Here is a 14,437-nt window from a genome sequence, read left to right as displayed (position 1 = left end):
TTATGCAATAATGTTACCACAGACTAACATAATAAGACTTGTTTCTTTTCCTTCTCAATTTCATTAATTCTGAGGAACTGCAGTAGCTATAATGTTCCATGTTCAACATAAGATACTCCGCCATGGAACACTTCTAGATTTAAGCTTTTAAAAACAAACAACCCAACACAAATCCAGGGTCGCAACATTTAGATGAAAACAGTACAGATCAGCTCTTAAGGAGCATCTTGAGAAAAATTGTTCTACCTTGCTTTTTACGAAGTTTATGCATCACCCATGACATTTCTATGACAAATTTTTTTTTAAGTGGAAATTTGTCCCACTGTATTTCTTATCACATATTGGCAGCTCACAGCAGCATGCTTCCAAACAACACAGTCAAACTACTAGTAGTATCTATGTCACTGTCTTTCACCATTTAGTGTGTAGAGAAATCTGAAGAAATTACAGTTTAAAGGATTATAACTATTGCACCATGCTTCCCTTCAAACCTAATAGCTTTACTGGGAAGTATTTCCATAGTGTGTTTGAGAAGTATCACTCAAGGAGAGGTCAAATAATATTTTCATAGACAGACATCTTCAAAAGAAAGAAAGGGTAGCAGAGGGAAATCCCACTGAGTATCCAAGCAAGGAATCAGCTGATTTCATCTCAATGGAATTCTGTTATTTCCACAAAGTAGCAAAGTTGATATTTATGAGAACAGTTGTGCCATACGTAATTTTGTATTAAAAAGTAGAAAACAAACAAATGTTGTTTCCTTGAAGCAACTCTGTGGGATACCCCAGGCCAAGATTTTTCTTAATGCCCAGGTTTTGTGTGGCTGGTAATTGCAACATTCTCCCAAAAGTTGGTAGATCTCTGGGAAGAGATCTGAGGAAATTTCTGCACACAGTTTCCTTCAGATTTCTCTATTCTACTGAGAACCAGGAGATGCAGCTGAGTCTTATGGCACACTGGCAATGCTGGGTGCACTCCTCTTGAGGAGCTGCCTTTTCTTACCTGGCTGCCTAATGCCTGACACAATTCCAGCCAAGGAGGCACAGGCAAAGGGCTAGCAACGTCTATGCAACTGAGAAGCAATAGGTCAGTCATCTTCTATCTATATTAAATCAATTTTCCTTCTCTATTTCCAATTGTTTCCTAACAGCACTGACACTACATTGCCTAACATAGCATTTTATTGAAACGATTATCGGTTACATTTTTTTTGTATTGCAAGTGTTTCATACTTTAGGAGAGTCAAGATATACAAGCCAACAGAGTCTATGTAGGTACTGAAGTGGTATTATCAATGGAAGCTGGTACAGAAAGAAACATTGGTCAGGATACAAATAAAAAAGCGATGTGGAAAACTTCTTCAGTAGTTCTTCGTTGCCTGGCAGTAAAGACAGCTTATTGGCAAGTGACATTGCAATCTCTTTAATCAGAACATAATAATAAATTAAACCCTCCTACATGTTACAGTTTGTCACATTGTGCAAATTGAACCTTCTCACAGACCAGGGCCTGCAGCCCCTTCCCTTTGTTTGCACAGCGGGCTTCTGCAGAATGAGGTAGAATCATAGAATCACCAAACAAGAAAGGGAATAGGTTTAATTTACTCTCTACAAAAGTTATAAGGCTGCAAACCAGGCATTTGGCATTGCTAATCTAAGGGAGTCTTTGAAATTATCCATTTTTCTGTGGGCCCCAGTCTCGTCCCAAGTTCAGCGGAACACCATGGTGGTCTTCTCAGATGTCTTCTCTCTGCTGTTACAACCTTTAACCTCCAGTCTACTACAGAGTTGCACAGTCTTACAAGATTAATCAGCCACTAAGTACAACTTGAGGTGATTTAGGACACATATCCCATTAAGTAGTTTTGAATTCTTTGAACTGGCATGAGACTTAACAGACTAAGTCCATGAGCCATTGAATTTGCTGCTTTGTACTTAGACAAAAATTAATTCAAAGAACATAATTCAAAGAAAGTAATGCATTCCCAAGAGCTGTAGTGTAAAATATAACAACCATCAGTGATTCATGTTTTGCATTACCTGGTTTCCCAAAAATATTCACAGACAGACCTCAGGTAAGTAATTAAGCCCAGCTGATCCAGTGGTGAAGAGATACTGCAACCTCTCCTTACAGCTGCAGTGAACGTTTTAGAAGAGCCAACATCCAACATGACAATATCTAAAAAAGACTAGGTTTAAAAAGAAAGGATCCTTTGTTTTTGATTACAAGGGCAAAGATCAGCTTTACTGGTCTTCAGCATTTCTTTTGCAGACCCCTAACATCTTCATACACGTATTTTTCTGATAGGTATGTGGACTAAAATCAGTTACATAGTTACATTGTACAGTTCCAAAAAATAAAAAAGAAAAAAAAATGTGGAGCAGAGTAAAAGCCATTAAAAAAACAAGAGCAGGGTACAGGCAAAACTCCTTAAGAACAGCATGTTCCAAAACAGGAGGATCTCTCTTTCTGCCCCAGGAGACACTGAACACATGCCTATCCAAATCCCAGCCCCACAGTCCATTTTGAGCAGCACACACCAAGGGCTGTCTGCATCAAGAGCTGGAAGCCACTACCTTGAGTCAGGAAACAGCTGCCAGCTCTTGGTGCAAAGTTTGGCAGCAGAGACTAATAACCCATTACATAGAGAGGCAAAAGCCACTAACTGTAGGTACAACTACTTCTGGAAAAAAAAGCAGAAAAGAAACACAATCTCTTCCCATCAATAAGCTGGAGTAGTTTGGCTGGCTTTATGCAATGAAGGTGAATAATGCTGTAATTCTAAGTTCCCTCACAGTTGTACTTCAGTAGTTTTCCTACCCTGAGGAACCAGACTGTAAGATCAGCACAGGTAAGGTCCTATTGCTAATTAGCTTTTAGCTAAACTCCCATGCAGTTTGTGCAGCTCTCATGCAATTTCTACTGGAAGTCGTTTTTGGCTCAGTTTCCTGAGGCCTTGTGTTTCTACTGTCCCTGAGCATGTGTATTTGTGTGCCTACCTGGGAGTCTCCCAACAATATTTGAAACCATGGATAATTTCAACCAAAAGCTAAAAGAACAGTAAGGATCTGAGATACTACATTCCTAAAAGTTTCAACAAAGCAGCTAGCTTAGCAGAGGACAAAGCTCACATTAATCCACCCCTCTTCGCTGGCAGAAAGAAGCTTGATGAACTCCAGCCTTATTAGACACAAAAACCAGTCTTTTCAGTGAAACAGGAATATTTTTGACATTACATTGTTTTATGCTACCACTGAACAGCACAGAGATTGCAATTTCAGAATACCTGCTGGTCCACCTAGTTCACCCTTACAGGAAATGTTCCTTCCCTTTGTACTGGAAGTGGAAGATTTCTTGACAGAAATCATGAGGAAAGTCACCTAGGGCCTGAGGGCCATGTTTCCCATCACCAAGGAGCCTGTTCCCATGAATTCTCACATATTGAGGATGTATTGCTAACACATCCTTGGGAGTATTAGTAAAAAAAAAAGGCTGGATTATATCTGTTATGTAAAAAAAAAATCTTTAAAAATGGTTTCTCTATTACAAAGCATAACCTCCCCACATCTGTGACTGTGCATTTCCTCCTACCTCCTTGGGCAACCAATCACCCTGCAGCCCAAGGAAGGCAAGAGATCACAAAAGAAAAATGAGTTTCAGCATGTAATAATGCCAAAATATATTTGCACAGGCTGAAAGAATTAAGTGACAAATAAAATGCTGGCATTTCTTAAAAGAGGACCAGGTGACTTTGGTCTACTTGCTGCCTTGGAGTGTATTTCTCAATTATTTTGTAAGTAATCTTGCGTCCCAAAGAATTATAAAAACATCCCTTCTTGTGTCATGTTGGTGCCAATCTAAGAAATAGCCTGGTACTCACTCTTTTACCTTTTTTTTTTTTTTTTTTTTTTGGAAAGTCCAATTGCATTTGATACTTGATTATCAATACCAAAAACCACTGAGGAACTAAAATAATTTTAACTCATCCCTGGCTCTCTGTACCTGCACAGTGCACAGTCTCATGCAAAAGTACAAAATCAATCACACTGCCAGAAATGGAATAAAGATGGTTTCCTTTAGCAGATCATGCCTTTTGGTGAGAATATCAGCCATCTCATTCACATCTGTGAACATACCAGTCTCCTTGTTCCTATCTCTGAAATGTCATTTGCTGTTTTGATCTAGCTGACAACATATTACCTGATTTTTTTTTAGATTTTCAGAAGATACTTTGAATGTTGTACACTATAGCTAACATTTCTGAAACAAATCAGGCAAATCATCATTTCAAGAAAGATCTGAATAAGACTTTGGCATAGGTAAAGAATTCAGAATTGGGTTTTACAAAGGAAGTTAATAGCAGTTCTCATTAGATGATCCAACGTTGCTCTGGCTCCCATTTAAAACAATATCAAGAGAAATATGGCAGATCTGAAACCTCTGCCTTTACCCTCCCCAGAAAAAAATTACTGTAGCCATCAAAAAAATTTCTTTAATCTATGTGATGCTAGGAATCCTTCCCCACAGATAGTCCATCACCAAAGCAGTCCCTGTGGACCTGTAGCAGTTCCTAGTTAGAAAAATCCTCACACCTTCCAGTGCCTTTCATTACTCTAGTAGCTGAACTAGCTGAGTAACCCAATGCTTAAAAATAGCCAGAGCTTTCTCTATGTAGTACTCTCCACAAAGGCCTGCAAAAGTCCAAAGAATGAATCTTTTCCAGGTTTTAGTGGGAGTCATTTGGTCTTTCTGGAGAAGGCCTAAAGCAGGTATGAACTAAAATTTTACAAAGGAAGGAGCGTATACTACCAAATGTAATTGAGGTTGATTTAAAGAAGTAAAAATACCATTATGGACTATCCTAATGCACTTATGAAAGCATTCTTTAGTACTAGAAGAGTAAAAATCCCTTTACTGCTGATACTGCATTATAAATATTAATTCACAAATCAAAATGATAGCAAAATGTGCATATTTCAGGATAAGGGTGTTACTGGTTCTTAAAATCACCTTTCAGAAGAAAGCATAATTATGTCTCAACATGTTTCCCATCAGAAAGGCTTGCTTCAGAACTCAGAAATGTTCTACAGACATATTTAGATCTTTTAAAAACACAGCTTCTTGGCATATATAATTGCTTTGTTGCAAAAGCGGTTTTATAACAATAGTCAATTCCATACTGACAGTTTGCTGTTCATATGCAGTTCTGGTTCCCTTTAGCATACCAAGATCAAAGCTGACATGGGTGATATGAAGAAAAAGTTTTTCTGAAATCAAGGAAAGATTTCTGTGAAACAAAGAAAAGTGCAATGAACATCAGCAGAGGGCAAGTAACATTATTTTGATAATTCACTTTTATATTTTGTATCAAGATATGCTGATTTTCTGATTCAAGTTGCAGGTCTGTTTATGCAATGTGAATTTCCGTAGGTGCTTTTTAGGTGGTGAAATTAAAACTTCCTACAGTGTGTCTATTATATTGTAGGTACTGATTTCATTAGCTTTTGGTTCAAAAAGCCTCCTGTGCAAAGTTTTGTTTCTGGTGTAAATTACATACTCAAGAGATCTCTCCTTAGTACCTGCAAACCCAGAGAGATTTCTTGAACATATTTATGATGGTTAGTTGGGGGCCTTTCTGCCCATGCCACTGCAGGACCCAGAAGTTAGCTGCTCTGTCAGGTAAGGACTGGGAGAATAGGAACCCACGTTCTAGAATTGGGCCAAAGGGGCAGCATCTCCTGGGAACAACACTTACCAGTTAGTGTGGTGGGATGTGCAAACTCCAAAACTAATCCATATGCTGTAGCCAGTTAATTAGAATGAGCTCACACATGGAAGAATGCAGGAAAATACAGATATAGGCAAATAGAGCAGAAAAACAAGGACAAAATTCGGTTCTTTAATGCTAATGGAGTCTCTTTAAACTCTCATACCTTTGGCCTAATTCTTAGTCACAGGCCCAAGTTTCTTTGTCAGTGGGGCTCCTCACACCACAAACTCTCCTCAAGATGTGCTCCTGGCCATGAGCTTGTTTCAGATGTTTTTGTCCTGTGTAGGTTTGTCCTATTTGCTACCCACTCATGTCTACCTGCATTCAGCAAAGTGTAGCTGAAGATGACACCAGTGTAATGGGTCTTGTGAAAGCTCTAGCTTTTTCATTAATCTGGTCTGGTACAGCCTCCACAAAGGCCTTATCTGTCACAACAGGAGACCTTGCTTGTTCCAGAAGTACCTAATTCTCTGAGCAAAGAGAAAAAAAAAATAAAATCTGACAGACAGTACAAAGAGCAGGCTCTGTTCTCCATTCTTTCTGGTCCTTTTCCTTGCCATCTGCTGGATGCCATTATGTGCCTTACATTTACCTGTAGAGATGTAAGGTCAGGATGCATTTTTCAAATGCAATGCTGTGTTTTAGCTGCTACTTCTCAACTGCTTGTCAACTGGAGCTCCTGTCCCCCTAGCCCTTCACACTGTGTTGTTATGCCCCCTATTAAAAATACAATTTTGATGGTTATATTAAAAATACTCCGATTTTCAATAAAGTATAACACCTATAAAAAAAAGCATATCATTGCACATTTATTTCTGTCAACAACAGCAGTATCAGAAACCTGTCTTCTTGTTAAAGCAAAAAACCACTGAAAAAAGATTTTTTTCAGCCTTTTCTGTTCAGCGCTGCAGTAAAGGACAGACAAATATAAGATGATACTACAGACTGAACATCACCACATACCCTTAATTAGAAATCCATTATTACATAAGTTGCTAGAGAATTTTAAATGAAGCTATGCAAACACTTTAAGGCTACTATTAAGAAAAAGTCACAAATATTGAAAGTAGCGTCTGTAGCAGATTCTGCAACAGAACTTTCACTGGTTGTACATAAAAATGGAAGTTATTATTTGTGGCCTTTTGTTGTTGAGAAAATACCACTATTTTGTATTTTTGAATGGTTGATCTTGAAAACTAAGAGGTAGCAACACAAAAGTTCACTTCAGCAACACACTAAAAATTAGTTTTAAATATCCACCTTTCATGGAAGTACAGACTTTCTAGGTATGGGTTTTTTGTTTTCACAGTACATCTATAAATTGTATGAATACATCGGCACACAAGTTTCTTCTATGCAAATGACATCCCAAATCATAATGTACACTTTTATGAAATAAATTGCTATTATTAAATCTGCAACTATAAATAAAATCGTTTCCAGTCCTTTTGTCCTAAAAGATAAAAAACAGCATGGTAACAATAAAAACAAAATTAAAGCCCTCTTTTCTCTAGAAAAGCCTTTCAGCAATATATGCCCATCAGATGAGCAAGAGTTATACCTTCATGCCTCGTGCAATACATGGAGCATTTGAACACGTAAGGCCATATTCTCCTATAAAGCAACTAGATCTAGAGGAAAGGAAAAAGCATAGTCAACACAAATATACCTATAAATAAAATAAAGAGACTTGGTAAATTTATTCCTTACTCACAATTAAAAAAACAGTATCCTTCTAACACGCTGCTGGACAACCTGCAATAACTCTTTCCAGATTTTTAATAAAATTAAACAATGATCAATTCCAACCTGATTTTTAGTTTGAATTTTGTACCATTTATACAAGGCCTTTATCTGTTACTTGATCCATTATGAAATTTGTTGCTTATGGAAATTCAAGACTACGATCAAGCCATATCTGTTAGAGGTTGCACTCCTTTCACTAAGATACATCTTCCACTCTTTCATCTTTACAACTCTTTACCCATTTCTACATTCTTCAACTGCCCACACTGAACATGTGTATCTGATTAAATGTATCAGTACCAAATAAGAGAAACAATATATTTAGGTTTCCTATCTATTAAACACATTAAAATCCTTTTGATGGAAGCCTTTCTACAAGAGCTTCTTGTCCTCCTCTTCTGTGACCAGTACTCTTAAGTCCATTATTTTATATTAGTGTATGAAACTTCGCATTTATGAAAACCTATGGCACAACAAAATACAGTGGAATAAACTCAAGACCCTGATTTCAAAACTAGGAATAAAGTAATCAATTATTTTCCATATTATTTATATTTCCTTATTATTTATATACAAGACTTGCCTAAGACACACACATGCTCACAATGAGAACCACGCATCAGTATTCATTTATAGATTTTTAGTAAGCATTATAGATCATTTGCTCTTCATGTATGGAAAAATGGTCTAATAAATAGTAGAAACCATTAAGATTTCTGGTGTACCCTTCCCTAGTGTTAGTGCTTTTAACTTTTGTTACATACTACAATCAAAACTCCATCTGGTTTCAGAAAAGTTTAGAGTGGAATTTACCAATTATCCTCTGTATTAAGTGAGCTCTTTCTCATAATCTATATAGGTCAGCTTCTCTCCAGCACTGCACCCCCTTCTGAAAACATTAATATTTTTAATTGAAAAGCTACCAACTAAGATACAAAAACTAAGCTAAAAACTACAACTTTGCTCTGAATAAAACTGCAGTAACCTAAAAACTACAACTTTGCTCTGAATAAAGCTGCAGTGCTTTTTCTACAACTTCTGAGCACCGTACAGGGTGCCTAGAGAAATTGTGGTGCCTCAATCACTGGGAAATATTCAGGAGACAGGCCTGTACATCCTGCTCTAGGTTGCCATGTTTGAGCAATGAAGTTGGACAAGATAACCTCCAGAGCTCACATCCAACCTCAACTGTTCTTTTGTTCTACACTGGTTTTGTTTGTAAAGGTCATTTTCCCCAACATCTAAAAAAGATTGAGTTTAGTGATTCATAAATCAAGAAACAGCCCATGACAATTATTCACACACAAAGTCGGGTGTTTATTTACCATATTTACAAGTATAAATACATGAATGCTAGAAATACTCATTCTTTATTAGCATGGCACTTTAGATAGGTAACATACAATGCCAGTAAGATGCCTTAGTTTTACCAGGCACCTGTGCAGTCACTGCCAAAGTTTTACCAAAACAAATATGGCACATGTTGTAAGTGATTTTCTTCCAAATGCCTATAAATCTTTAGTACTAAAAGCAACTGTACATTAGATTTTCATATTTTTGGTCAAATAGATAAAAGAATTTATTATTTTTATTGAAGGATTAGTAGTTCATTTGGTCACAACACTCTTCTGACTTCAGTATTTTACAGCACCAAAAACCTTTCCACTTTGCAGTAAACACATTTTTTCCCAAAATCATTTAGGGAGCCATCAGGAGCAGATGCTGTTGATCTGAATTCCATCATTTCAGCTGTAAGACAACCTTCAAAAAGGAGAAAAGGAATGATATTAAAGTTGGTCAAGAACAAAATTTAAGCATCCTATGTAAAGACGCCTTTTGCTTTCTGTTTTGGTGTAACATGCAGTTGAATAAGCATCTTTCCGCTGGACAGCACATCATTCCTCTCTCAACTCTCTTTTACAATCTCACCAAACCATCACTTAAAATAACTTTCTTTACCCTTTACTGCACTCAAACTATTCTTTAGCTGCCTGTAATCAAAAAGTAGAATATCAAGTCCAGGGTCCAGTGAGATTCCTTCTGCACAAACCAGAGCCAAGGGATGAATTCTGAAGTGAATTCCTCCTCATGTGCCCACAGAAGTATGGAGATGACCACATCCCACAGTGTCCATACAGACCCTCAAGCAGAACAAAGGGCATGTGAACACTGAAGTCTGTCCTGATAGAATCCTTGCTCACATACTATTTTTATTTAGTTTTGCAGGGAACGAAATCCATATAGAAGCAAGCTGTGAAAGCTCTTAAGGGCTGTAATTTCATGTAAACACCATTTTCTTCAAATCCTCATTTTCCTTAGCCTTTTCTATTAAGAAATCCTGGACCCTTCAGTGTCTCAGAAGCCTTATAGTTTCACTTGAAATTCTCTTCTTGGGTCACTATACTGTAATCTTTGTAACTTTCTTCCTGATTCAATATGCCATGGAAATTAAAGGACTTAATGTGAACCAAGTAACCCTCCCAGACACTGACATTTTGTGAAGCTGAGGGAAACATGGGTGTTCTCACCAATCTTTCAGCATAGGCTAGGGGTAATCATATTAAAGAAATTAGATTTAGTCTAGATATTAGGAAGAAGTATTTTACAATGAGTGTGGTGAAACACTGGACACAGATGCCCTACCCCTTGGTCAGGCTGGAGGGAGCTCTGAGCAACCTGACCTAGTCAGCAATGTCCCTGCTCATTGCAGTGAGCTTAGACTAGACAACCTTTACAGATCCTTTTCAACCCAAACCATTCTGATTCTATGAATTCTGCTAAAAATAAATCAGTACCTAACAAGTCAGGAACAAAAGATTAAATGAGTAAAACTTACCTTATTAGCAGCTTCCAGTGCATTTATTAGGTTCTGCAACTCTTCCTTATTCATCTCTATAGAAATTGGCTTAATTTCACCATTCTCTCTCACATCCAAGTCAAGATTGAGGAGTGGCATTTGCAGCATGGAGATCTTATCACTGGAGAGAGCAAGCTATGCAGATTGACACAACAACAATAAAGTATAAGGTGGAGCCATTAAAGTTTTAGTGTTTCATAATATCACATCTGTATTTTATACTGAACTTGTAACACCAGAACAAACATCAGCATGACAAAATTAACTTCAAATAAGTAATCTCTGCTGTTTTCACTGTTTTTTTCCCCCATTATTGGGATTTTTGTTTGTCAGTACCAACAATATATTGAATAAAGAACACCCTTTTCACAGACTTGTCATATACACTTGCCAAAACCAATTTGTTAAAATTCTGGGCTACCACATTTTGGTATTCTAGGTGAAAACAAAGGATACGTCCAATCGTGGCTCTTAATGAATTACAAAGATTCTGAAATCACTATAATCAAATAGGTCTTACAGAATGGGTTTGCTGGGAGAAAGAGGAGACCTTTATAACACTCTGCAGCTGATCAAACACATTGTCAGATATCCTATTAGAAAAACACTAATGGGGGTTACATGCCAATTGTGCTTTCTTTTTTATTGACTACAATACTCACTCTGGCATAGATAAGGCTTTTAAAATGCATTAAAATCAAAGATCAATTGACAGTACTATAGGTTAGTATTGTACAGACCTATCTTTATCTAGAGAACAGAATGCAGTAGAGTTCAATCATAGCAAACGAAAAAAAATCATAACCAGCTCACAGGGGGAAAAAAGTGGTTTTAAGAAAAATAATAGTACCAGAAATTGTATCATAAAATAGAAAGATACTCAAAAAATTCTCTAGACAAAAAATTTAAAAGAAGCCACAAACAAAAAACAAAAGTTCACATATGTCCATATTTTTGTCAGCAGTAAATGCAGTTAGCAAGAGATCAAGCCCAGGCACAGTTCATCTAGAGCACATTATGATGCCACATCTGCTCCTGCAAAAGCTTGTCTGTTTTGGTCATTGTTCTTTGATTTCCAAAGCTGTTTGCTGCAGAAACTATTGAGCACTCTCGTAAACATGGAAAATTATTTAACAGCTCTACAAATCTGTTTAACAGCTCTCACAGTCTAAGCAAAAATATGAACAGTATAAGTAATGTTTTTAAGCTTTGATCGAGCTTAAGGTCTTCATTACTTCAAACCACCATCCTAACTTAGGCAACTCCAATATCACTGATTTATTACCAAAACAGGAAGTCTAATGATAAATTATTTCAAACTAATTATTAAATGTCCATTGCAAAAATATGAAAATTTGAAGAAAGCCAAGAAAACTTATCCTGAATCAGTCAACTAATCTTAAAATTACGCATATTCTTTTTCTTCCTTTGAGAAAAAGCACTGTTTATTCAGGCCTCAAAATCATAACAGCATACAAAACTTTCAGGTGTTCCAAGTGCTATGTGAATAGCACCAAGTCACCCTGAGCAGCTTCAAAAGAAAAAAGGGGGAAAACAAAATAAAACAAATTTTTAAAATTTACATTTGCAAGTTTCTGGCAAGTCTTTGATGTGTTTTTGTATCAGTCATTTTGCAGTACCTACAAAAATCGAACCATTCTGCAGAGGGAGCAAGCCTGATGGGACTGTATCAAGTTACTTCTCTGTTGTAGAACATTTCTTTCAAACAATATCAAAGCAACACTCTCACCTTTAACTGCCAGTCAAAATCCTGCAGCTGGGCAGAAGAGATTGCATGTACATTTTCTACTAGGGCATTCCTGATTTCTTCCTTTCTACCTTTCAGACATTTTGTGATTGCTTCTTGATAATCTGAATTTAACTCCATTATCTGCTGAGCAGCCTACAAAAATAAAAATTAAAACCGTGATTACTTGCACTATGAACCACAGAATTAATATGTACCACCTGCAAGAACTAAAATATCTAAGCTGCCCTTCTGCCCTTTGTGGTTGCTCTCTGTCTTTGATAGTTAAGAGTCAGGGTTTACCACAGCAACACACAGAGAAAAAAAAAAAAAATTTAAATTAAAAGACACCAGAGAATAGAGGTTTTATCGGCCTTCTCACATGCCACCCTAAAATCAAAAGAACATCACACCCCCAAACAACTCAGGTTTAGGTCTGCAAGTTTCTCAGGGCAGAAGCTAAATACATCAGATCAGCTGAAACAGAAATACTGATGTAGGGAGGTCCCCAAGGCTACACAGGTGTCCTTCTTTGACCCAGCTGCTAGCATGTGGTCAAAACAAACAATATGTGCAAACAATATGTGCAAACAATATGTAAGAGATGAGAATTAATATTTCTAATAAAGAACAGAACAAGATTTTGCAAAGTTCATACCTATAGGAATGTCCTGAATTACAGACCCTGTACCACATGGTCCTCCATTCACGCTTATATTTTTTTACAAAATTTATTTACATACAGTCAATATTTTACACCACTTCAATGCAGTACTAGCAAATAAAGAAAACCAAACAAGAAAGTGAACTGGTTTTATTGTTAATGAGCAGTACTATAGACACAGATTTAATCTGGGGATACTCAAAACACCAATTTAAGTGATTAACCAGTATTTTAACAACTATCCTGTGATATTAGAAAAATATTTAAAAATCAGCATCTATTTCACTTTTTGTTGTAGAAGTCCTGGCAGTGTATCTCTAGATGCTGCTTACCTTCTTCATATTTAGGTTGAATCCACTACCGTTCAAATCCTACACTATTAAAATATTTTACAATTAAACAAACTACAAAACAAATCACTCCAGTCATGATCTCCCCAAGGCAAGGCAAATCAGTGATGAGCCCTTACCTCTTCATCAGACATATTTCTGCCAACTGCAGTTTTGAAATATGTCATGGTTTCTTCTAAAACCTGCATCCACTCTGACAAGCTCCAAACACTGCCATAATCCTGGTATCGAGGGTATGCACGGCCACAGATGCCATCAACTATCTTATGAAGAAACTGAAACGATGTCATGCATAATTTATAATTCTCTCACGGTTAATCCACACCTCATATGAGACTGATCAAGCACTTCAGTTATCAACCCTCCCTCCACTGGGGACTGCCTCGATGCTTCCAGACTGCAGCCCAGGCACCATTCAAAAAAGCCCCGAACAGGTACTCCCTGAGTATGAACTGTCCTCCCTTCTCCCCTTAAAGGCAGTTCACGAGGTCTGGCCACAGGAATCACAACGTGCTTCACATTCTCCCTGGCCTTACATGCGGACCGAACAGCTGTGAGCACAGCTACAGTCCTGCCGAGATGCCGAGCCAAGGGGCGCCTCAGTCACCCGCGCACCGGGACTGCCGGGCCGCACAGCACAACCCGAGCCGCCCATTCCCGAGCCCGTGGGCCTCCCTAGGATCCCAAAGCACCGTCCTCTGGCACTGCGGCCTGGCGGGAGGGGCGGCCCGCTCCGCAGCCCCGCGCCGCCGGCGGGCCCTGCCTCCCTCACAGCTGCCTGAGGGTGGCCCCCCGGCGCGCCCGCGGCCAACCCCGCCCGCCTGCCCCGCCCGGGGCCGCGGGGAGCCCACCTCGAGCGCCCGTCCCGGCGGCAGCTTCTCCAGCGGCCGCGGCATCTCCCGGCCCGGCCCGGCCCGGCCCGGCCGCCACGTGACCGCCCCGCCGGCGGCGCGCATGCGCACGTGCCAACACCCGCCCTCATCCGCCCCCGAGCGCGGGTCGAGTCCCAGCCCCGGGGTCGCGAACGCCCGGTGCGCTTGGGGATCGGAGCGTGCTCTGGGCGACCTTCGGTCAGACGGCGAATGAAGCTGCAACCCCCCTCATTTTACAAGCTTTTATAGGCAATAGCACTTAAGCTATTTTTGCATTCTGCCTGTCTTGCAGCTTTGCTTTTTGACCCTTAACAGATTAAATTTGCACTTGGTGGCAAGAGAGGAAGCTCAAGACTTAAAACGGCCACCACATCTTCTGTGATATTAAATCAAATTGAGGAAGTTAGGAGAAACACTGACTGCAGAAGCCC

The 14,437-nt window shown here is 38.7% G+C and overlaps 1 protein-coding gene across 2 annotated transcripts; it reads right to left on the bottom strand.

The window, feature by feature from the left end:
- Nucleotides 1-8,809: 8,809 nt before the first annotated feature.
- Nucleotides 8,810-14,077, bottom strand: COMMD8 (COMM domain containing 8). Of its 2 annotated transcripts, XM_053976532.1 has the most exons (5): nucleotides 13,986-14,077; nucleotides 13,254-13,409; nucleotides 12,124-12,276; nucleotides 10,353-10,508; nucleotides 8,810-9,277 (listed from the first exon to the last, which is right to left on the bottom strand). In XM_053976532.1, exons 1-5 carry the CDS (start codon nucleotides 14,028-14,030, stop codon nucleotides 9,257-9,259), a joined length of 531 nt encoding a protein of 176 aa, XP_053832507.1. In that variant the 5' UTR covers nucleotides 14,031-14,077; the 3' UTR covers nucleotides 8,810-9,256. The 2 variants fall into 2 exon arrangements, with proteins under 2 accessions (XP_053832507.1, XP_053832506.1); XM_053976531.1 differs by lacking the exon at nucleotides 8,810-9,277 and having other exon boundaries at nucleotides 10,305-10,508.
- Between the last annotated feature and the right edge of the window lie 360 nt (nucleotides 14,078-14,437).

This window comes from Vidua macroura, chromosome 4 (assembly GCF_024509145.1).
Source record: "Vidua macroura isolate BioBank_ID:100142 chromosome 4, ASM2450914v1, whole genome shotgun sequence".
In the NCBI taxonomy this organism is placed as follows: Eukaryota; Metazoa; Chordata; class Aves; order Passeriformes; family Viduidae; genus Vidua; species Vidua macroura.
Note: the sequence above shows the minus strand (reverse complement) of the source record. Positions and strands in the feature narration are given on the sequence as shown.

Bases quoted from the DNA above. Each gene is read 5' to 3' on its own strand.
- COMMD8 (XM_053976531.1), bottom strand. From the start codon at position 14,030: ATGCCGCGGCCGCTGGAGAAGCTGCCGCCGGGACGGGCGCTCGAG. The intron at 13,410-13,985 runs GTGGGCTCCCCG...ACATCGTTTCAG, and splicing joins CGCCGGGACGGGCGCTCGAG to TTTCTTCATAAGATAGTTGA. The intron at 10,509-12,123 runs GTGAGAGTGTTG...CAATCTGCATAG, and splicing joins ATTTTGACTGGCAGTTAAAG to CTTGCTCTCTCCAGTGATAA.